Source organism: Penicillium psychrofluorescens (assembly GCF_964197705.1).
Source record: "Penicillium psychrofluorescens genome assembly, chromosome: 2".
NCBI classification, from domain to species: Eukaryota; Fungi; Ascomycota; class Eurotiomycetes; order Eurotiales; family Aspergillaceae; genus Penicillium; species Penicillium psychrofluorescens.
The window spans coordinates 2,335,375-2,355,749 of record NC_133440.1 but is presented as its reverse complement, the minus strand read 5'-3'; the positions used below and the strand labels follow the sequence as shown (position 1 = coordinate 2,355,749).

The 20,375-nt window shown below is 53.1% G+C and overlaps 11 protein-coding genes across 11 annotated transcripts; 6 read left to right on the top strand and 5 right to left on the bottom strand.

Annotated features, from left to right (window-relative positions):
• Nucleotides 1-235: 235 nt before the first annotated feature.
• Nucleotides 236-1,015, top strand: PFLUO_LOCUS3080 (uncharacterized protein; the record flags this gene model as incomplete). The annotated part of the gene is made up of 5 exons (XM_073780288.1): nucleotides 236-287; nucleotides 387-481; nucleotides 551-574; nucleotides 651-775; nucleotides 841-1,015. The coding sequence occupies 5 exons, from the start codon at nucleotides 236-238 to the stop codon at nucleotides 1,013-1,015; spliced, it is 471 nt and encodes a 156-aa protein (XP_073637158.1).
• A 428-nt stretch (nucleotides 1,016-1,443) lies between these two features.
• Nucleotides 1,444-2,864, top strand: PFLUO_LOCUS3079 (uncharacterized protein; the record flags this gene model as incomplete). Its single annotated transcript, XM_073780287.1, has 8 exons — nucleotides 1,444-1,456; nucleotides 1,522-1,553; nucleotides 1,610-1,720; nucleotides 1,774-1,861; nucleotides 1,953-2,330; nucleotides 2,381-2,465; nucleotides 2,522-2,666; nucleotides 2,724-2,864. 8 exons carry the CDS (start codon nucleotides 1,444-1,446, stop codon nucleotides 2,862-2,864), a joined length of 993 nt encoding a protein of 330 aa, XP_073637157.1.
• A 440-nt stretch (nucleotides 2,865-3,304) lies between these two features.
• Nucleotides 3,305-4,107, bottom strand: PFLUO_LOCUS3078 (uncharacterized protein; the record flags this gene model as incomplete). Its single annotated transcript, XM_073780286.1, has 4 exons — nucleotides 3,305-3,436; nucleotides 3,491-3,580; nucleotides 3,651-3,768; nucleotides 3,884-4,107. 4 exons carry the CDS (start codon nucleotides 4,105-4,107, stop codon nucleotides 3,305-3,307), a joined length of 564 nt encoding a protein of 187 aa, XP_073637156.1.
• Nucleotides 4,108-4,515: 408 nt separating this feature from the next.
• PFLUO_LOCUS3077 (E3 SUMO-protein ligase pli1) lies at nucleotides 4,516-6,259 on the bottom strand (the record flags this gene model as incomplete). Its single annotated transcript, XM_073780285.1, has 5 exons — nucleotides 4,516-4,984; nucleotides 5,033-5,075; nucleotides 5,312-5,417; nucleotides 5,475-6,046; nucleotides 6,112-6,259. 5 exons carry the CDS (start codon nucleotides 6,257-6,259, stop codon nucleotides 4,516-4,518), a joined length of 1,338 nt encoding a protein of 445 aa, XP_073637155.1.
• Nucleotides 6,260-6,494: 235 nt separating this feature from the next.
• On the top strand, nucleotides 6,495-6,946 carry PFLUO_LOCUS3076 (uncharacterized protein; the record flags this gene model as incomplete). The annotated part of the gene is made up of 3 exons (XM_073780284.1): nucleotides 6,495-6,651; nucleotides 6,710-6,760; nucleotides 6,813-6,946. The coding sequence occupies 3 exons, from the start codon at nucleotides 6,495-6,497 to the stop codon at nucleotides 6,944-6,946; spliced, it is 342 nt and encodes a 113-aa protein (XP_073637154.1).
• Nucleotides 6,947-7,153: 207 nt separating this feature from the next.
• Nucleotides 7,154-9,970, top strand: PFLUO_LOCUS3075 (major facilitator super transporter protein; the record flags this gene model as incomplete). Its single annotated transcript, XM_073780283.1, has 6 exons — nucleotides 7,154-7,344; nucleotides 7,395-7,439; nucleotides 7,509-7,797; nucleotides 7,847-7,974; nucleotides 8,025-8,395; nucleotides 8,448-9,970. 6 exons carry the CDS (start codon nucleotides 7,154-7,156, stop codon nucleotides 9,968-9,970), a joined length of 2,547 nt encoding a protein of 848 aa, XP_073637153.1.
• Nucleotides 9,971-10,047: 77 nt separating this feature from the next.
• PFLUO_LOCUS3074 (RNase MRP subunit) lies at nucleotides 10,048-10,694 on the bottom strand (the record flags this gene model as incomplete). The annotated part of the gene is made up of 2 exons (XM_073780282.1): nucleotides 10,048-10,411; nucleotides 10,480-10,694. 2 exons carry the CDS (start codon nucleotides 10,692-10,694, stop codon nucleotides 10,048-10,050), a joined length of 579 nt encoding a protein of 192 aa, XP_073637152.1.
• A 486-nt stretch (nucleotides 10,695-11,180) lies between these two features.
• PFLUO_LOCUS3073 (uncharacterized protein) lies at nucleotides 11,181-13,667 on the bottom strand (the record flags this gene model as incomplete). The annotated part of the gene is made up of 14 exons (XM_073780281.1): nucleotides 11,181-11,353; nucleotides 11,416-11,521; nucleotides 11,574-11,653; nucleotides 11,706-11,749; nucleotides 11,804-11,832; nucleotides 11,909-11,926; nucleotides 11,984-12,014; nucleotides 12,069-12,087; nucleotides 12,144-12,210; nucleotides 12,267-12,302; nucleotides 12,359-12,628; nucleotides 12,680-13,117; nucleotides 13,173-13,467; nucleotides 13,525-13,667. The coding sequence occupies 14 exons, from the start codon at nucleotides 13,665-13,667 to the stop codon at nucleotides 11,181-11,183; spliced, it is 1,749 nt and encodes a 582-aa protein (XP_073637151.1).
• A 1,092-nt stretch (nucleotides 13,668-14,759) lies between these two features.
• On the top strand, nucleotides 14,760-17,521 carry PFLUO_LOCUS3072 (Rab GTPase-binding exocyst subunit S15; the record flags this gene model as incomplete). Its single annotated transcript, XM_073780280.1, has 9 exons — nucleotides 14,760-14,807; nucleotides 14,870-15,862; nucleotides 15,932-16,063; nucleotides 16,121-16,222; nucleotides 16,276-16,385; nucleotides 16,441-16,576; nucleotides 16,629-17,078; nucleotides 17,131-17,381; nucleotides 17,443-17,521. The coding sequence occupies 9 exons, from the start codon at nucleotides 14,760-14,762 to the stop codon at nucleotides 17,519-17,521; spliced, it is 2,301 nt and encodes a 766-aa protein (XP_073637150.1).
• Nucleotides 17,522-17,797: 276 nt separating this feature from the next.
• On the bottom strand, nucleotides 17,798-18,854 carry PFLUO_LOCUS3071 (CCAAT- binding transcription factor component; the record flags this gene model as incomplete). Its single annotated transcript, XM_073780279.1, has 4 exons — nucleotides 17,798-18,487; nucleotides 18,544-18,600; nucleotides 18,676-18,689; nucleotides 18,764-18,854. 4 exons carry the CDS (start codon nucleotides 18,852-18,854, stop codon nucleotides 17,798-17,800), a joined length of 852 nt encoding a protein of 283 aa, XP_073637149.1.
• Nucleotides 18,855-19,244: 390 nt separating this feature from the next.
• Nucleotides 19,245-20,155, top strand: PFLUO_LOCUS3070 (dTDP-fucopyranose mutase; the record flags this gene model as incomplete). The annotated part of the gene is made up of 3 exons (XM_073780277.1): nucleotides 19,245-19,348; nucleotides 19,395-19,545; nucleotides 19,766-20,155. The coding sequence occupies 3 exons, from the start codon at nucleotides 19,245-19,247 to the stop codon at nucleotides 20,153-20,155; spliced, it is 645 nt and encodes a 214-aa protein (XP_073637148.1).
• Between the last annotated feature and the right edge of the window lie 220 nt (nucleotides 20,156-20,375).

The following is a 20,375-nucleotide window of genomic DNA, read 5'->3' as shown; positions in this document are numbered from 1 at the left end:
TCCCGATTCCGGCAGGCATGGATGGAAGACAAGACAAGGCGGAGGAGCGTCAGCGTCGCATTGCGCGGCCCGAGTCACCTGCTCTGGACACCTTGGGAGGCAGGCACTAGTAACACCTGAGGCATCAACCGCTATTCCCGATTGGGCCTGCTTAGCGAGAGCACAATTCCAGTCCATCTTCGCTACAGGAGCGACTCGGTTCAATCCCTCGATCATCCTCCTCAACTACACAAGAATGGCCACCGAAAGAGCAAACGTCTCCAACGACCTGATCTGGCAGGTCACCCGTACGTCTTCCCCCGTCTCTGCCAAATTTGCCGATGGGCAATTTTGGAAAGGACCTTCACCTGGAACTCAACCTGGTTAACGCTTTTTTTCGCATTCAGGCAACCAGAATGCTTATCTGGTTCGGCGCAACACCTGCGGTGGTTCTCAGCTCTCGCGCGACCCCCTCAACCTGCTGAACAAGCACTCGTTCAAGGTATGCAGCCGATATTCGGTGGATTCCTCGGCAAGCAATGAATTGATGGCTGACTTGGGTGTTATCTAGTATGCTGGCTACACTAACAACAAGGTATTTCTCTCTTTGAGCCGCTAGCTCTGCGCTCTGCGCGCATTCGTGTTCGAGTCCTAACGTGCAATCCCCCCAGGCCCTCGGTGTCCAGCCTGCTGAGAACGGTGGTCTCACCGTCATCTCCAAGAAGCCCGGCAACCCCCAGCAGCCCGGCAAGAACGAGGTCGCCGTGACCTACGGTCCTAACACCTCCACCCGAAAGTATGTTGTCCATGGAAAGGATCTGTCTGGAGACCCATACTGACCCGAGTTCTCTCCGTCCGCAGGATCTACAAGGGTGTTGCCAACAAGACCGCTAAGAACGGCTACCGTGCTGACCTCCGCGAGGAGGCCGTTGCCCGCGTGAGCGCCGTCCGTCGCTCGCAGAAGGCCAAGAAGGATGCTCCCGCGCCCAAGGTCCGTGGTGCCAAGGCCCGGGCCGCGGCAGAGAACAAGGAGTAAATGTGTTGTTTGACGAGTGGACGAGCGAGGGACGTGATTGGGCTCATGTGAAAATGCACAGCACGTTGGGACCGGGGCGCACTGCTTCCGGGAGGTGGTCGGTTCTACCTAACTATACACCAAAACAAAAATGCAAGCCTATGCCCGGAGGGGCGCACAAGAGTCATGATCCGCCGTAGGAAAAAGCCGACAGTATTAGTAGATACATCGTAAGCACATGTACCGAGATCAATTCCGGACTGATATGATGGAGCAGCCCGCCTTTTCCCGACGGAATCAATCGTGACACGAGAAGAATCCGGGGGACACCAGGTGACCAAGAACTGCCCCTCGATCACTCATAATCCTCCCCTCTTTCCCAACAACAACACTTCTCTTTCATCCACTCTCTCCCTCTCCCTCTCTTCCTTCTTTCTTAATCATTCAAAATGGTCAAGGCTGGTATGTCCACTCTGCTTTTCCTTTATACTAATGTCAATTGATCGCTGACCCTCTTATGTTGACAGTCGTTCTTGGTGCCTCCGGTGGCATTGGCCAGGTCAGCCACCCCCCCCCATGGCCTCGCAACTCATCCACTAACGTATGCCCCCTCAGCCTCTCTCGCTGCTGCTGAAGACTTGCCCGCTCATCGATGAGCTCGCTCTGTACGATGTGGTCAACACCCCTGGTGTCGCCGCCGATCTCTCCCACATCTCCTCCGTGGCCGTACGTCCTGCTCCCCACACTTCACCGGGAATCGGCGCTCACCCAGAACACAGAAAATCACCGGCTACCTGCCCAAAGACGATGGTCTGAAGCACGCCCTGACCGGGGCTGATGTCGTTGTCATCCCGGCCGGCATTCCTCGTCAGTCTCGCCCAATTTGCCCCGCACCCGGTGTCATGCCGCCCCTCTGTGCCGCCCCTCTCGGCTAACCACCCGGTGTTGTTATGTGCAGGCAAGCCCGGTATGACCCGTGACGACCTGTTCAAGGTCAACGCGTCCATTGTCCGCGACCTGGTCACGGGTATCGCCGAATTCAGCCCCAAGGCCTTCACCCTGGTCATTTCCAACCCGGTCAACTCCACCGTCCCCATTGCCGCCGAGGTACTCAAGGCCGCTGGTGTCTTCGACCCCAAGCGCCTGTTTGGTGTGACCACCCTGGACGTTGTTCGCGCCGAGACCTTCACCCAGGAATTCTCTGGCCAGAAGGACCCCTCCAAGGCCACCGTGCCCGTCATCGGCGGCCACTCCGGCGAGACCATCGTCCCGCTGTTTAGCAAGGTCTCCCCCGCTTTCCAGATCCCCGCTGACCGCTACGATGCTCTGATCAACCGTATGTACCGATCAAGATTTCGAATCGTTCCAGCCACTGACCGCTTGCAGGTGTCCAGTTCGGTGGTGATGAGGTTGTCAAGGCTAAGGATGGTGCCGGCTCTGCTACCCTCTCCATGGCCTTGGCTGGTTTCCGGTTTGTTCAATGGCCTTTCCGCGGCTGTGTCACCAGCCACTGACCATTACAAACAGCTTCGCCGAGGCCGTGATCAAGGCCACTAGGGGCGAGAAGGGCATCGTCGAACCGACTTTCGTCTACCTGCCCGGTGTGGCCGGCGGCGACGAGATCGCCAAGGCGACCGGTGTGGAGTTCTTCTCTACCCCCGTGGAACTGGGCGTACGTTTCTTTATTGGACCTTGTATTTGGAAAACGGCTAACTGATATGACCGACAGCCCAACGGCGCCGAGAAGGCCATCAACATCCTGGACGGTGTGACCGACAAGGAGAAGACGCTCCTGGAGGCGTGCATCAAGGGCCTGAAGGGCAACATTGAGAAGGGCATCGAGTTCATCAAGAACCCTCCACCAAAGTAAACGCTTTCCCCCCATCATCCAAGCCGGGCTCCTTCCTGTGTGTCGCGCATTACTTGATTCGCTGGACGGGCCCCCCTGGCAGAGCCTCGCTAATCATGGTTATCCCGGAAAGATAGGCTTTAAGCGTGAAGACCATGAGATTATGAACGACGAACGGAAAAATGACAGTGACTGGTGATGTTCCGCCAAGGGGAGACAGTGGCCGGATAGTATGCATACAGCGCAGAAATTCAGATTTCCTTACTGATGATCTCTGGCCAATCGGTTTTTGGACGTTGGCATAATATGGACGAGTGAGCGGCCGTCACCGAGCCTGTGTAGAGAGCCTCTCTCCGTTCCCTGCGGCTGTAGATGCCTCTTCTCGACGAGAGGATTGTACTAGGAAGAGAATGGCCAATGTGCCCAGGCAAGCCCGAGCATGGTCCGCAGTTTAGTAGCGATCATGGCCGGGACTGGACGGTTTTGATCTGAAACGTCGCGCCTGGCAGGTCCGATGTCTCCGCCTGCACGGTGGTGTTGATGCCTAAGTTAGCCAGCGCGCCCCGGATAATTCCACAGGGGAACCACAAGTACTAGATCCCATGCGTAAGCCGAGGTCTTTGGATACTCTGGCGTAGGTGTCTTACCGCTTGCGCCATGGAAATCGCATCGCCTCGCACCGCCATGCTCATGCGGGCGAACGGTCGAAACGCGCTGTCCGTCAGAACGTATACCCCCTATTCCGCGCATTGCATATTAGCACCCATCCGCAGAACACACACACACACACCCCCTGATCATTCGTACCCGATGGTTTGTTTTCAAATTATCCACTTGTTTTCGGAACAAGACCGTCCACAGGTCCTTGCAGAGGAACTTGATGACATCCAAATTATCGGTGAAGCGGGGACGGTCTCGGGAAAACCTGCGTGAGCGGTACTGTTAGGGTTGTCTTGCGATATAGAATGATGAGAGGATGTGCGATTCCCGTCCCTCCGGGGGGGGGGGTTCCAGGGGAAAAGGTGTGAGGTCGGGCTCACCTTTCTGCCAGGCCCTGTCCAACGCGATAGCCTAATGATTCCAGGCGAAAGAAGGTCGTCTCGCGAACCTCTTCATCATCCGCGTCTTTTTCTTCGGCCACGAGTTTCTTGGCTATACGCTCAGCCATCGGAACCAGTTCGATGAGCAGGAAGTCGAAGCACGATGAGCTCAGGACGCGGGCTTGCGGGTCAGAGACCAATAGTGATGTGGAGTCGAGAGACATTTTATGTGTGAGCGGGTGGGGTTATTGGGAGGAGGGATAGAGGAAGGGGTTGTTGTTGTGTTGGTGTTGAGTGGATTATGTTGGGCGAGGGAAGCAGCGAGTAGTAGTGAGGGTCTGGGGAGAAACAGTCAGTCCGTCAGCCTCTACTAAGTAACTGGTAGTTACAACGACTACAACTACAACTACAATAATAGGTATAACGGAACGTTTTGGTCTACTACATAGGATATTATCATAAATGGGCCAAATTAAATAAATCATTTCATAGCCATTGAGACTGCAAGCTACCTGCGCCGAGAATAATGAGGAGCCCAGCGACCGAATGCAATAGGAGAAGATGTCCGCTCACTCCCAAACACCGTGTAAATATGCATCATCTAGGGGAATAATAAGTAAGAGGGAAACGGATCAAATCGACGGCGGATACGACGGTGGATAAGGCCTTCCATTTAGCGGACTGCTCGTCGGGAGCGGCAAAGACGGTTGGGGCAAAGCCCGAACCGGGACATTCATCATGGTTCGCTTGGGTGGGGGTACAGGAGACTCATCATCGTCGTCACTGCCCGTGAGGTCGATGATCGCCGCCGCGGGGCGCTTCTTATTCGACATGGACATGCGCGCCGCGGAGGACGGGGTCGATGCCTCGCGCGACTGGGCAGGAGTCCACTCCAGTGAGATGTTAGGCCCCATTGAGGGCTCCTTTTTCACAGTTATGCCCGGTTCGGTGATCTCAATGAGATCGTCGTCATCGGATGCCGGGGTTCCGTCGCCGAGTTGGATCGGGCCGGTGTCGTCAGGAGCAGACCAAACACCGTCTGGCTCTACGACCACTTGTTCCGCATCTGTCGAGGTCGATCGCAGAATGTCATCGACGTACCTATAGAACTTAGTTCGGTGCTTCAAAGGAGTTTGGGATCTGACTCACTGATCCATCTGCAAGGACTCGAAACTGGTCGACTTGGAACAGACTGGGCAGGTCCAGGTCGGTGCCTGTTTCTGTAATTCCAAGAAGGACGATGCATCGAAGCATTGATTGTGTGTGCAAACAATGGAACGACAAGGGACTTGAATTCGAAGAGTCGACAGTGGGCATTTCAGGGACATGACGGTTGATGTCGTGACAATATCAGCGTCCTCGGCGCGGTTTTTCACTGACACTTGTTGAGAATCCCATGCATTCTCACAGGAAGCGGGCAATACTTACTTTCACGAATGACCTGTTCCTTTGAGATGATCTTTCGTGACTTCAGTTGAGCCACTAGGTCTTCAACGGGATGTTGTTTCACCAGATTTGCGAGAACGAAAAACTTCTGCTCAACCATTGATTAGCCACCGTGTACGCGACCATGTATCCCTCTCTTACCTACCTTTTGTGTCAACGCATAAGTCATAACGATGGTATTCGGATAACCAGGCTTCTTGCGAATGTAATTGGTGACATCGGCCGGCTGTGTGGTTCCGGGCTTGTTCTTCAGCCCTCGGAGGTTGGCTTTGACTTCATCGAGGTTTGCCTTGAGCTCGACCTGATGCGGGAATGCAATTTCGGACTTGGTGTACGGTTTGAGGCCCGAGTCCGCCGCACAGAACACCATGACCCGAAAATTGGGATCCATCTGCAGCCTGGACGCGGTGCCTTGAGATAGGGTCACTTTGAGCTCGGCACTATCCCGCGTCTGCTCGCGAATTTTGCATTCCACCACCTGCGTGAGTGGTTCGAGGATTGTGTAAAAGGGGCTTTCCTTGAAGAGCAAGCGACCCGGGTTGTAGGGCTGGGATAGCATGGGAATGCTCATTTGGGACTGCGCCGATGTCGGTTGAGGTGTTGGGGTAGGATGGTACTGGTAGTAGCTTGCAGAGGGCCTGACGATATTGTGAATGCGTCTTCGCAAGGCATCGAGACGGACCGAGAAGCCGTCTTCATTGTAGCACCGCTCGAGAACTAGGGTGTGTGGGCTGTTAGGATCCGTTGTCTGAGGATGGGGGTCAAGGGGGGTTTGGACAAACAATCAATGAGACGCAGCTGTAATGTAGCCTTCACCCCAGACACTGCTAGGCTCTCACTCCGACACAGGTCTCTGAGGTGCTGGTTGGTCAGCGTCTTAATCAGAGGCACGAGACTGGAGATCTCCGGCGCCAGGCTGGAGGAGGCCATGGTGACGGTCGGAATGTCAAGAACCCAGGGCAGGCAGACCACAAACAGTGCAGCCCAAAGGCATGGCAGGGAACGAGGGAGAGAGTGTCGGAGGAAGAAAAAGAGTGTCGCCGCCAGCGACAATTGATAAGAGGATGGATGGGTGGATGACATAAGGCGCTATCAAGAGAAAAAAAAAAAAGGATGGACTTTGATTTCTTTGACAGACAACCACCCAACCCACAACATATCTATCATGGCAAAGAGTGTCCGAGCCAGCGTCTCCAAGCGCAACAAGGCGGCCCTGCGCAAAACGGTCTTTGGTCCTGTCGTCGACGCCCGGACGGAGAGGTTGGCGGCCAAACTCCAAGAGATTGCTTCGCAGCCCCGGCCAGAACGTGAGAGGGCAGACGGTTCGTTCACTGTTTCGAACGTTCATGGACCATGCACTAATGTCCGCTCTCGCCGCAGATGATGATCAAGATGCGGCTGCCGCCACCAAGGCCTCGCAGAATGGCGAAGGTGGGATGACCTCCCCTCTTGCGGCCTGCCAATGGCTAACAACAAACCGCAGAGATGGACCTTGACACAGCGTCCAAGGACACCAAGAGCAAGTCCAAGTCCGGGCGTGTGCAGAAGCGCAACCGGCGCGCCCGACCGTCGATAGTGTTCCAAAAATATTCGTCCAAGAAGGGCTCGAAGAAATGATCTTTCCACCCCACCAAAACAGCACCCGGCGTTCGGATTGATTCTTTCATTTATGTCATGCTACAAATACCTGCCTATGATTATTATTCTATTCCATTATAGGTACTGTAGTATGTATACGGTTCTCGTAGATCGTGAAGGCGGTGTGCGCCGGTGTCTATCTCCCCCAGGGTTTGTTTTCCTCCTTTCGAGACTCGACCAACAGCAATGGCGGCCTTTCCCAGCCGCTGGACCACTCTGGTCGCCAATCTCCTGGTGCCTCTGGGCCTCCTCGCCTTCTCCTCCGGCTTCTTCCCCTACAAGCCACTCTTGCCCGGTCTAGCCAAGTGGGAAGACGATGCGCCTCCCGCAGCGCCATTTGACAAGGTCATTTTCATGGTGGTGGATGCATTGCGAAGGTATCGTGGATGAATATCAGGCAGGGCCCTGGGCTAATTCTGATGGACAGTGACTTTGTCTACGCCAATGACTCCGGGTTCTTGTTTACGCAGAGGTGGGCAGCTCCCTTCGATCCCCTTCCTCAAAGGAGAGCTGGCAGATAAATTAATCGGACATCCCACAGTTTGATCCGATCTGGCGCTGCGCTGCCATTCACAGCTCATGCGAGCTCGCCGACAGTCACCATGCCTCGTCTAAAGGCCATGACCACCGGCTCTGTGCCCTCGTTCCTCGACGTCATCCTCAACATCGCCGAGTCGGATACCTCGTCGACCCTCGCATTTCAAGATACCTGGTTGGCCCAGTTGAAGGCGAGGGGGGACCGTCTGGTCATGTACGGAGATGATACCTGGCTGAAGCTCTTTCCAGGCATGTTTGACCGTGCCGATGGGACAACCAGCTTCTTCGTGTCGGTCAGTTGTACATTAGCTAATGCCACCACATCCATGCTGAGTCTTGCAGGATTTCACCGAAGTAGACCATAATGTGACCCGTCATGTCCCCCGCGAGCTGGCAGAGAGTGACTGGTCCGCCCTGATCATGCATTATTTGGGCCTGGATCATATTGGGCACAAATCAGGGCCCCGAAGGTATGCCCTTTCCTAACCCAGACTTTCTAGGTGTCCTGACCTAGTCCCAGTCCCTTTATGCTCGGGAAACAACACGAGATGGACATCATCGTGGCCGAAATCTATGAAGCAATGCAACAGAAACCGCACCTTCAGTCCACGTTGTTCGTCCTGTGCGGCGATCACGGCATGAACGACGCTGGAAACCATGGTGGATCATCGGCAGGCGAAACATCACCGGCGTTGCTATTCATCTCGCCCAAGCTCGAAACCCTGGGGTCCCGTGCTGAAAGCCCGGTGGAGGCATTCGCCGATCTACAGTACTACCGGACGGTCGAGCAAGCGGATATCACCCCGACGCTTTCAGGGCTTCTTGGGCTTCCAATCCCCTTGAATAACCTGGGGGTGTTCATCCCAGAGCTTCTAGAGATGTGGGATCACGGTACGTATTCATCGAGCTCAACCGGAGGCAGCCCAAATTGACTTGGCAACAGGATCTCAAAAGCTTGACGTCTTGTCTCGAAATGCGAAGCAACTATTGAACACGGTGAAGGCCACCTTCCCCGGCTACACGTTTGATGCCAAAGACACCGCATCAAGCTGTTCCTCTGGGGCTGATTCGGGCATCCAAGGCGCGCAATGCGCTTGGTCTCGAGCCCAGCTGCTGCTACAGAGTAACGCGGATACCAGTGATTCGCATACAATGATCGAATCGGCTTTAATGCAGTTCTCAAAGATTGCCCAGGAGGTAATGAGCAGCACAGCCAGCAATTATGACGTCTCCCGGCTCTCTCTCGGCCTCTTGACCGTGGCGGTCGCGGCGCTGCTCGTTCTTCCGGCCACATATGTCGTGTGTGCGCGCTCGAAGCACCCCGGGGGGTTTTTGGTGTTTCTTATCGTAGGCTACGGACTAATGATGTTTGCCAGCAGTTATGTGGAGGAAGAACAGCAATTCTGGTATTGGATGTGTTCCGGCTGGTTTTTCTATTTACACATCCGGCCCAAGTCAAGCCGGGCAAGGTCATCCTGGATGGCCCAGTGTGCTGGGCCGGGACTTCTTCTCTGCCAACGGTTTTTGAGACGGTGGAATCAAACTGGACAGAAATTCGCTGCCGAGCCAGACATCGCTCGAACCTTCCTCCCGCAGCATCCCAATGTTTTGTGGAGCTTGGTGATTCTCACGTACGCCGATTCGTGTGTCCATCTCCTGTGGCGTGTGCCGCGCTCCATCCTGGCACGGCTGGGCGCAATAATATTGGTCGTCCTGGCCTTTGGTTTCAAACTAAACTTTGTCGCATCTGACTCTCCCGAGCTGCTGGAGGGTTCGTTCCTTTCCAGTGTTGTGGCGGCATATCCAACCGGCTTGTCGCTTGTGTTACACGCCCGACTCGTATTTTTTGGGCTGGCATGCTTGGTCCTGTCGGCGCTTTTCAGCCGAGATCCAACAGGATCTGCACAAGCCCCAAACAAGCTCCTTCATGAGCCTCTCTCGCTGCTCTTGATGACTCAATCCCGAGCCGCCAATATTCCCCTATTCCTCGTCTTCCGTATCCAAGTCGTTCTTCTCTCTTCCTTCACCCTTACTGAACTTGAAGTGACCATCACGACCCTGATCGCGCAGTACATGACCTTCTTTGCGTTCGGTGGCTCAAATGCCATATCTTCTGTCGACCTTTCAAATGCATATAATGGCATTGGCAGCTACAGCGTGCTTCTCGTCGGGGTCCTGACGTTCGTTGGCAATTGGGCTGGCCCAATCTGGTGGGTGTCCGCCAGCCATCTTCTTCGTCCGGACGAAGCACCGGTTGCGCGGCAAGATCACGCCGCGCTGCTGACCTTCCATGTTGCCATGTCGGTGATCTCCGTCATGGCGGCCTGCACCGCCCTGCGAACCCATCTCTTCATCTGGACCGTGTTTTCCCCCAAATTCCTATATACCATGGCCTGGGCCACGGTCAACCATATTGCGGTCAATTTGGTGGGGGGAGCAGGGCTCGCTCATCTGCGATCCAAATAATAATTGCCTCGGACCGCAGGATCTATGACAGATAATCGCCGCTTTTTCCCCATGGAGTTAGGACAGGTTGGTAGAACTTATAATAGACCACTGAACAAGTCATCGATGGCGTTCTTCCGTTTCTTAGTTTTGGTCTTCGTCTTGGTCGTCCTTTTTGTAGGGCCATCGGTAGACTCAGCCGATTCCCTTTGTCCGTCAATTCTGGGATCGCTGGGCGCGCGACTCGCAGCTTGTCCCTGGTTGTCATCCCCACGGCGAATCCGCTCACCAAAATCCTCAACAGGTGTAATGGTAGTCATCTTTTGGAGGCTCTTCTTCATCCGTATCGCTGTAGGCCGTCCCAAATTGATCCCCGCCGCCTTCACAAGGCGCGCTAGAGTAGCCATTAGCACGATACCGAGTGCAGAGAACTGATTGTCGGCCACAACGGTGGAGAAGGCACTAGGAGTAGAGTCAGCTTGGTTTTGGGGCCCCGGCGGAGGCGGATGTCTGGCGCCAGGCCAACATACAGATAGCATCTCGGAGTCAAATGCGTAGCCAGATGCTGGCGGTGAGATTCGACTGCACTGAGACGCGCTCCATCGAGCGATTGGGCCAGATCTAGGGTGGCGTGCTTTAAAAGCGACAGCCACTTCCACCACTTGGCGCGCTGATGCTGGTTCTTATTGCGATGAAAAACTAAATGCAGCATCGAATGCACCGTGCGGATCTCCGTGGCGTCCATGATGAGAATGCGAAAACCGCTACGTATCACAGTTGAGGCGAGCCACCAATCCCGTTCGAGGGGGAGAAGAATTCGAAGGTTGGAGGTTGGAGTAGTTGGGCGGTGGATCGATCTTTTTTGCCATCCACTACGAGGTTAACTATAGTTAGTTACAACTACGGGAAGAAGAATAAGAGAACAAGAGAACAATAACGGAGAGTTGAAGCAAAAGAGCAAAAAATAGAAATTCGGAGTTAAAAGGGCCCCATCTGGCCTGCCATCATCCATCCGTTCCCGCAAGAGGGTCAGACGGTCGTCAGCCAGCCAGATCATCCCCAGACACTAAGTACAACAGGCAGGGCAAAACAGGAAAAGAAAGAAAAGGAAGATCTCAGACGCCAGATCACCACCAGAAAATCATTAACCCAGATCATTCGTCAAATCATGAGCAATCCACCAAACCAGAAAAGCTGGTGAGTGGTTCTCTGAACAAATCCTCATCGCCAATCAGGAACTATGTCCGCGACGGCCCAGGGGCATCTCCCAAGTTCCTCCGTGTCCGGAGCGATTAGAACCAACGCGATGCTCAAAGTCGACTCGCTTTGAAGGAGTGATCATGCCGTCACGGTCGCCACCAGCTTCAGCTGAGCGACGGGACGAGGGGCGAGGGCCGTACAGGCCTGGCATACAATCAATCAGCATGTTCTCATTAGCCCGAGGAGGAAAAGGCGTAGAGACATACCGTTGTTGTTCGAGTTGGCAATACTGCGTCGAAGCTTAACTGGATCGTTCGGACGAGGGAATTCAACCTCGTTGCCCGCCTGGGGCCCCGTTCCAATAGCAAAAATCTAGATAGCATCAGCACCGGCACCACTCCGGCCAAAAACAATTTAAATTCACCTTCGGACGATAAGCAGACTCGACCAGCATGACTGAGCTGTTGCGGAACTTGTTCACCAGCTCCGCCTTGCCCTGGAAGGCTGTTTTGACTGTTAGCAAAGCATTGCAGTCCATAGAAAAGAGACAACTCACTTGCGTAGCTGATTTCAGCAATCTTGTCGCTGGAATAGAGATCCCTGTGGCATCCCATGTCAGCCGAGTCATTTTGAGAGTGAACATGGTCCACATACCACTGTCGGCCCGCCCGGGCGTCCAGGAACTAGAAAGAAAATCAGCATAATCTGCGAGATCCGTGATGGGCGTCTGCAAGGTTAATGGCCGCTCAGGAAACGCACCTCCACGATGTCCATGGGCTATATACCGTCAGCTATAAAATATCGAAAGCAAAGAAGCGCAGGGTGGCTACTCACGTCTGGGAAATTGACAAACGCATAACCAACGCTAAAAAGACACAGTCAATCAAGTGTATCTGCCGCTAATTGAGCGAGAACTTACTTGCAACCATTGCTGAAATCTATATCACAAAGTCAGCATTCTGTTGGGACTATAGAAACATGGACAGCCACTCACCCATGCGCAGGTACATGAAATCGAACTTCCCGAAGGAAGTCTGGTCCAGAATACGCTTCAGAATTGCCTTTGATTTGACAGTCAGTGCTTCTTCAAGTCTTTCATTCATGAGATCAGCCATACCTGGGTCATCCTGTTAGGAATATTCCGGAGCATTACCTGGAGAAGCCGACATATCAGAAAAATCATTGAATCGATTCAAAATAAATACTTACAGTAGTTCTGGTGTCAATCCCAAGGCGAATGTTCTCAACATTGACGATCTGAGCCTGGTGCTTGCCGTGTCGGTGCGATGGAGAGTTTCCGAAGTTGTCATCCTCGAACGCCGCAGGCGTGTATGGGATGTGGCCAGTTGGAGTAACCACATTGCGAGCGCGACCGCCACGGCGGTAGGGAACGTCAGCGCGAGAGAATGAGCTCGTCCCAGAGCGAGGGCGAGGGCGATCAAGGTCCGGTTTGTGAGGGTTCAATTCGAGAACGCATCCCTGAATGGCATCAGACTGAACTTAAATCAGCGGAAAGCAAAAACAACATACCTGGTACATGAAACAATCGAACGCCCGAATTGCATTCTCTGCCGCCTGAGAACTGGAAAACTCCACCAAGAACTCATGAATGTGCGAGTGCCGAACCTCCTGAGGTCGGAGCGTATGGATATCCCCAGCATGTCCAAGGATAAATCGGAGAGTGTTAGAAACACCATCAGCATCCAGGCCGGTGTGCGCTGGATCATGATAGATGATGGCGTTGATTTGACCATCAAAGTCAGACACGGAACCAACGTGGGAGTGTCCATAAACAGCTTTGGCGTACTCCTTCGCGGTCAGAGGGGTCACACGCCACTCCGGCTGCAGGCGCCCAATCTTGTCCATGGCACTCTTCGCATCACGGCAGTCCTTGAAGGCAATGTAAATCTTCTGGTGTTCCGGAAGATCTGCAAGGTCTGGTCCGACCACAGAAGGAAACTCGTCATTCTGCTGAAGTTAGCCGGATCATGCCTCGCATGCACATCTTTCTCGGATCCCTAACCTGAAAAAAAGTTGCCAGCTCCAAGGTTGGCAAGTTGTGGATATTTTCCACCGAAAAAGCGCGGTGGCGGCGTTCGAAGGTCAGATTCTTCTTGTCCTCGGAGGATTTGGCAACCTCTCGAATCCCAAGAAGCCCATGCACGGAGTTTGCCGCCCGCAGAACAGAAGGCTCGATTTCGCCGTATTGAACCGGAGAAACCAAGGCCTCCCCAGCCCGCGCTCCGAACTTGAAGCGCGAAGCTCGGCCCTGAACACAGGAGTCCGCAACCTTGCCCATGAAAGGGTCCCGATTAGTTCTAGACACAAATCAGTACAAGTATCCTAGACCTGAAGGTCAGATAGGGTTGCCTTACAGGTGTGGGAACCCAGTTCCAGGCTGGAGCTCCACCATCCCCTGGCGGAAGGTGGCCGGGGTAAAAGCTGCCAGCTGCATAGCTGGAGTTGTCTGTGGCAGCTGAAGCACCCCAGGCGCTGGGCTCTTCATAGAGCTGTCCATGGCAACGGACAAAAAACAGGAAGAGAACGAGGTGTGAAAAGAGTGCCTGCACAAGGGAATGATAGGACTGAAGATTGTGGGAAGAGGTGAAAGGTGTGCAGAAAGAATGAATGAAAGAATGAGAGGGCCTCTGCATTTATACTGGGCCTCATCTTCATTCACTGTTTCGCACAACATTACGCTGGATTCTCTCGGCACTCTCGGCGTTGGGAGTCGTCGGCAAATGGCGTCGCTCGACTTGACAGTGTGATCCGCGCTGCCACCACGATGCTGAGCGTGTGACTGGTGCAATCCGGGCGACGGTGAATGAAAGTCCCGACGATCCCAACGAAATCAGAACAAAACCACCGTCTAGCAGAAATCTTTCTGCATTGGGAGGACTTCCCTCCTGACATTCTCGAAAAGCATGTGCAGAATAGGCAGAGGGTCTCAGAGAGGAATACATAAGGCCAGGAGAATCCATGATGGTAGAGAGCCAGTAAAGTAAAATAGTTTCACTGGATTTTTCAAGTAAATATGGCACCCAAATCTGGCTCACTGATCTGTAGGAAAGAAAACATGGAGATGCTTGATCCAAGGCACTGTCTCCCATGATGTCCCAGGATATTCTTTATTGAGATGTTGCGAATCAACAAGCTGAGATAGTGCATGAAACGTGCCATCCTGTCCAAAGCTTAGAACCCTGATAGCCTATAGAGTACATGGAGTTCAATAAAGTCAAACTGGGTCAGGCTGGTGGAGCATTAATCACAAAGACAGAGCAAGTTTGTCGGCAAGGAATCAAGAATGCTTCATTGTCTCCTCCAGTGAGGTAAATGCCTGCTACCAATAGCTGAGGATGCTTCCTGTTCCCATTTCAGAGTGCTCAGGAGCATCGCCTTCTCGGATGGAGCAATTGTGAGTGTGCAAGAGGAAAATGTTTTCGGATCTACCCCCCGGACGTTAGGTCAAGCTTATCCACGTGATCTTCTTTATCTCCTCGGATAATCCTTCGTCCGGGTCAACATGCCAGCTCGAGGGTCACGAGCTGCAGGACAACACGCCGCTCACCTAGTGGGAGACTCGATCTGCGGATGAAGCTGCTGCATCATCATGCCTTCTGTGGCTCCTGCTCGCAATGAGCCTCATGTCTTGAACCAGGTGGGCTCGAAAAGCTGCTCAAGGTTCCCCCAAAACAGTGCTGACCCAGGCTTCCCCGACAGATTATCATCTCACCGTCCGATACAGACTATCTAGATCAGCTAATTCCGTCCATCCGAGAGTACAGTATTGGAAACCGTACACCACAACTGCTACAGTCGCTATCTCGCTTCGCGAGTGACAAGGAGGCCGAGATCGAGAGCATCTGCAACTCCAACCATCAGGAGTTCGTCTCGTCGGTCAACTCCCTCCTTCGGATTCGCGAAGGTACCGTCAGCCTGACAGCGGAGATCCTGGACCTCAACCAGTCCATCCAGACGAGCACCGAGCGACTCGCTGAACAGAAGAAGGCCCTCGTGGAGTCGCGCGGTCACCGCCAGAACATTGACGAGACATCCCGTGCCATCCAAGATTGTTTAGAGGTGCTGCGCCTTGCCAATCAAGTTCATGATTTGCTCGCAAGGAAGAATCACTATGCCGCCCTTCGTGCACTGGAGGAGCTGCAGAACGTGCACCTGAAAGGGGTGACGCAGTATAAAATCGCGGTCATGATCCAGCGTTCGGTACCGGCCATGCAACGAGCCATCGCGGAAGCGGTCATGTCGGATTTGAATACCTGGCTCTACAGGATTCGGGAAATGTCCCAGTATCTGGGAGAGATTGCACTTTATCACACCAACCAGCGGAAAACGAGGCACAAACACCGAGCGGAGAAAATGCCATACTTGGAGCACTTCAAGCTGAACTCTCCCATCGAACTCGTGTCGGATGAAGACGAGGAATACGACCTGTTGCACAACGATGTGCTGCAAGTTCCCTTTAACCCGCTATTTGAGTGTTTGCATATCCACCAGTCCCTAGGACAGATGGACAAATTTCGCATCGAGTACGCTAATACTCGACGGCGCCAAAAAGATCTATTAGTTCCTTCCACGATCACCCTGATCGACGAAGACGGCGCGGGTCTACACAACCTCCTCGAAGAAATGGCCGGGTTTGCCATTGTAGAGCGGGCGACAATGAAAAGAGTGCCGGACCTGAGATCGTCCGTCGACGTAGGCTTCCCATTTCCCGATCCCCAACGCACGTGGAGAAATGTTCTAACCAAGTATTCGACCAATTAGATTGACGAACTCTGGGACTCAATGTGCCAAAACGCCATCGCTCTGATTTCCAAGGCGCTCCATGAGGTCGACAATGCAGAAAACATTCTGAAAATCAAAAACTTGATTGCGTTATTCATGCAAACGATGGATGTCAGTGTCTTTGTCTCCCTGATCGATTTAAGACTGGATCACTGACAAGCCGAGCAGACATGGAATTACCCCGTAAGGGCCTTTGATGAATTCCTCCTCACTCTCTTCGAGAAGTACTCGGAGCTGCTGAAGAAGCGGTTCAGCGATGACTTCCAGGAGGTACGGCTGCCTCCGTCAATTGTTTGCTTCATTTTGCTCACATGTCCTACTAGATTGTATCGACCGACGACTACATGCCCATGCCGATACAGACCCCGGAGGAGTTTGACAAAGTGCTCAACGTCAGCTGGTACAGCCCTGAAAAGCCACGCGACGAGCATCAGTACGCCTCAGAAACCTTTTGGGTTGTCTTCGACTGTGACTGATGAAGCCTATAGGTTCCCATGTGTTTTGCCATTCTCACAGATGTACCCTCTGTGCTGCATCGACATCCGAAATTTCCTGAACCAGTTCTATTTTTTCGCCAATGACGAGTTTTCGCATCCGAACGTCATCGATGAGACCTTGAAGGAGGTGAGTCGATCGAGCAGTGGACCCGGACAGATGAGCATCGTTAACCGGGCAGGCCTTGGACGATCTCCTTTCGCGGAAGGTCTGTGATACTCTGGTGGACCGACTTTCCTCGCAGTATCTAGGCCAGATCGTTCAGATCCTCATCAATTTGGAGCACTTTGAGCTGGCTTGTCGTGAACTTGAGCTGCTGCTAGCGGCAGCACGCTCACAGAATTCAATTGGCACTTCAATATCTCTGAGAGCAACAGAGAAATTTCGGAATAACAAGAAAACGGCCGAGAAGCGTATCTTTGAGGTAGTCAACTCCAAAATTGACGACCTCGTCGAGACCGCTGAATATGAATGGATGTCTCCCACGCCTCCAACGGAACCCAGCAATTACATGCAAACCTTGACTCGATTCCTGTCTAATATCATGAACTCCACGTTGCTTGGTCTGCCCACAGAGATCAAAGAGCTCATCTATTTTGATGCGCTCAGCCATGCCGCAAACATGATTCTGGTGAGTGGCTGTATGATGTCCGCACTACAAACTATGCTGACGGGTCCTTCAGGTGCAACCACTTTCCCCAGATGTAAAGAAGATCAACCCCAACGGCGTAGCCGCGTTAGCCAAAGATTTTGAGCATCTTGCTCAATTCGTGGACAGCCTTGGGGTGCCTATCCTGCGCGAGAACCTTGACGAGTTACAACAGACGGTGCAACTGATGCAAGCGGAGAATACTGACGAGTTTTACGATATCTCAACGCGAAACAAGAAATACGGACGAGTCGATGCCATGCAAGGGCCTCTTTTGATAGAAAAGTATGGCTCGCAAAACCCTCATTGTCTCTCGGGTCCAACTACTAATCCTCTACTTCATTAGGCTTACCCGGACAGTCCAAGCTCCATCCAAGGCGGACAAGTTTGCCACCATATCTTCCCGGTTTGGAAAGAAGATGTGATGAATTTACAAGCTATTGTAAGCCATAGTGTGGTGGATTATGTAGCCTTTGAATACATATGGCATATGATTTGCGGTCGTCTTCAATAATCAAAATGAACCCTCGGCGAGGTCCGTGAAAGAAATGTAGCAGAATCTCCTATCCAACAATCATTGGTATCCGGTTGCCCTTGCCTCGCAAAATCCCAAAAGAAAAAGAAACACAAAAACATTCGCCTTTCAAGCACGTCCATTCGTAAACTAAGGCGAGTGTCGAAACATGCACGGCATGAAGCACTCACTGAATCACATTAGCCCCTCCATTGAGACGAGGAAAATTGCCTGGCATGTGAGAGCTCTTAAATTCACGTACCTGCTGCGGAGGCATATGCGGATAGGCATACATCCCCTCGAACATTTGTTGCTGCGGCTGTCCATACGCTGCCGTGGGATCGGCTCCACCGTACATCGCTTGCTGCGGACGGTATTCTTGGTCCTGAGGGAGGGCGTGTTGACCGAGAGAGCCGTAATCCGCAGGTCCCATGTGCTGGTGTGGCTGCACACCATGCTGCGGCGGCATTTGGCCGGCGGCACCCGCCGATGGACCCGCAGCCTGGCTCGAGCGCTTGGCATGGGAGGTCGCCTCCTCGCGTGGGACGATGTCGATCAAGAAATCGAACATGTCAGATTTGGAGAGAGCCGCCGCAATGTCGGACCGCTGCAGGGTGCGCCGCTTGTTGTCCTCTGCGTGGATCCACGCGCGCATCGCCAGCTCGGTGATGAAGATATCGCAGCCTTTGGCGAAGAGAATGGGCGCCTCAGCAGAGATCATCTTCACGTCAGGATCCGCCTTCATCACTTTCTTTATGCGCGCCAGCGGCAGCTGGTGAATCTTGTAGTCGTGGTTCTCATTTTCCAAGTGGCTGATGACATGTTGCCAATATGTCGTCAAGATATCACGGGCCTGCCCTGTGAGACCTTGATTCACCTAGTATTGGTTAGATGATGAGCCAGTCGATTGGAACTGGGGGATAGGAAACCTACGTTAGCCCAGGTGCCGGTATACAGTTCGGCCAGCGGCGCGTATCCTGTGCTGGCAAGCTAGAGTGAATCGGACCGCGTTAGCTACAATTCGAGCAAGAGACAGAGAGATCCAAAGGCTCAGTCAGATCGTACCTGGGCACAGGCACCTGCAGACACAGTCAGTTACCAGCTCGAAATAAACCGCGCGCGCGTAAATTGGGTCCCAGCGCGGAGAACGTACCATAATGGCCACCGGGCTCGATGTTGTAAGGCTGCTGGGGCTGGGGCTGTCTGCCCTGCTGCTGCGGTGCGCCCGGGGGAGCTTGATCCATGATGCAGAGTGGGTGAAGAATGAAGCTGTTTCCGATGGAAAGGAGAGCGGGAGAGGAGAGAGAGAGAAGAGGTTGGGACGTCGCGTTCGCGCCAAGGCCGAGTCAGCCGTTCTGACGTTTGCGGAACAACTCACGATGGAGGCTGACCAGAGAAATCAATGGAAATGAATCAGAATCTCGTCGAGTGGATTATTCCATGTAGGTGCCTCTATTATAGCCAAGTACATGACTACGTAGCCGCTTTACTGTGTTGTTCTACTATGGTCGCTACTCGCTCTGCACGTGATAGCTAGTCACGTGAGTTAATCCCGGCGCAAGGTTGGTCCGATCCGAAACAGAAAAAAACACCGGGAGGATGATTTTCTTCTTTCTCTTTTGTCAACCCACAACATGGCAGATCCCGAGATCGATTTGACCGACGATCAGATTCAACAGCTGCTCCTTGAGGCAGAGACCCGTCTGCGAGGTCCCGTGCAGACCTCTACCCCTCAACGGTATGCTATACCGAGCCAATAAGAGCTCCAGTCTAATGCCTCTTAGGTTACCCAAGCTCTCACCGGGAACTTCTCTCGAACCCTATGTCCGTCAGGATGACGAGATCGCCGCAATTGATCCAGCCCACCTAGTTGATCCCAAACATAAAATTCTGTCAGACTCCTTGCGCTCGGTAGCGACGAAGCAGCCCAGTAAAGTGAGTGAACATCTTCCCTTGTCCATCTCTTCCCCCCCCACCACAATTGCTATGAGGAAATTTATTCCCACGCGATAGCGCTTGATGCGGCGTAACCAGTCCGTCTTGGGCTGTGCTGCACCAGTGAGAGCTTTATCATTTCATAGTTACTCTGAGCATTCAATCCTTGCTTTCTGCCATTGGTCTGTGTTGTGAAATACCTTTGATCCCCTGCTGACAGCCATTGCTTGACAAGGACAAACCTACAGCCGGACACAGTTGGTTCAATCTGCCCAAGACGGAGTTGACTCCTGAACTCAGGAGAGATCTCCAACTCCTTCGGATGCGTTCCGTGTTGGACCCCAAGCGGCATTACAAGAAGGAAAATGGCAAGGCCAAGCCACCCGAGTTTTCTCAGGTGGGGACCATCATCGAGGGTCCAACGGAGTTCTTCAGTGGCCGCATTGCAAAGAAGGACCGTAAGAAGACTTTTGTCGAGGAGACCATGGCGTTGGAGCGGCAGAACAGGCGTTTTGCATCCAAGTATCAGGATATTCAGCACACGAAACAGAGTGGAAAGAAGTCTTTCTACAAGAACCTACAGGCAAAGAGGAGCCGAAAGAATAAGTGAGGTCTACAAGGTCTCTATCATTGTGGAATTGCAATCCAGAAGTAACGACCAAATCCCCACGGCCAGCTGTGGCAGGAGTGGCATGGGACTCGGAGGCTTTCCAAAAGTCTTACCGCATACCGGGAAATGCCTCGGTGCCGATACTGGTTGACTGTCCTACCTGGCAGATGTCTGTTTTGTCAATGGACGGCATCCAGCCGTGTCTTGAGCCTTGCTACTT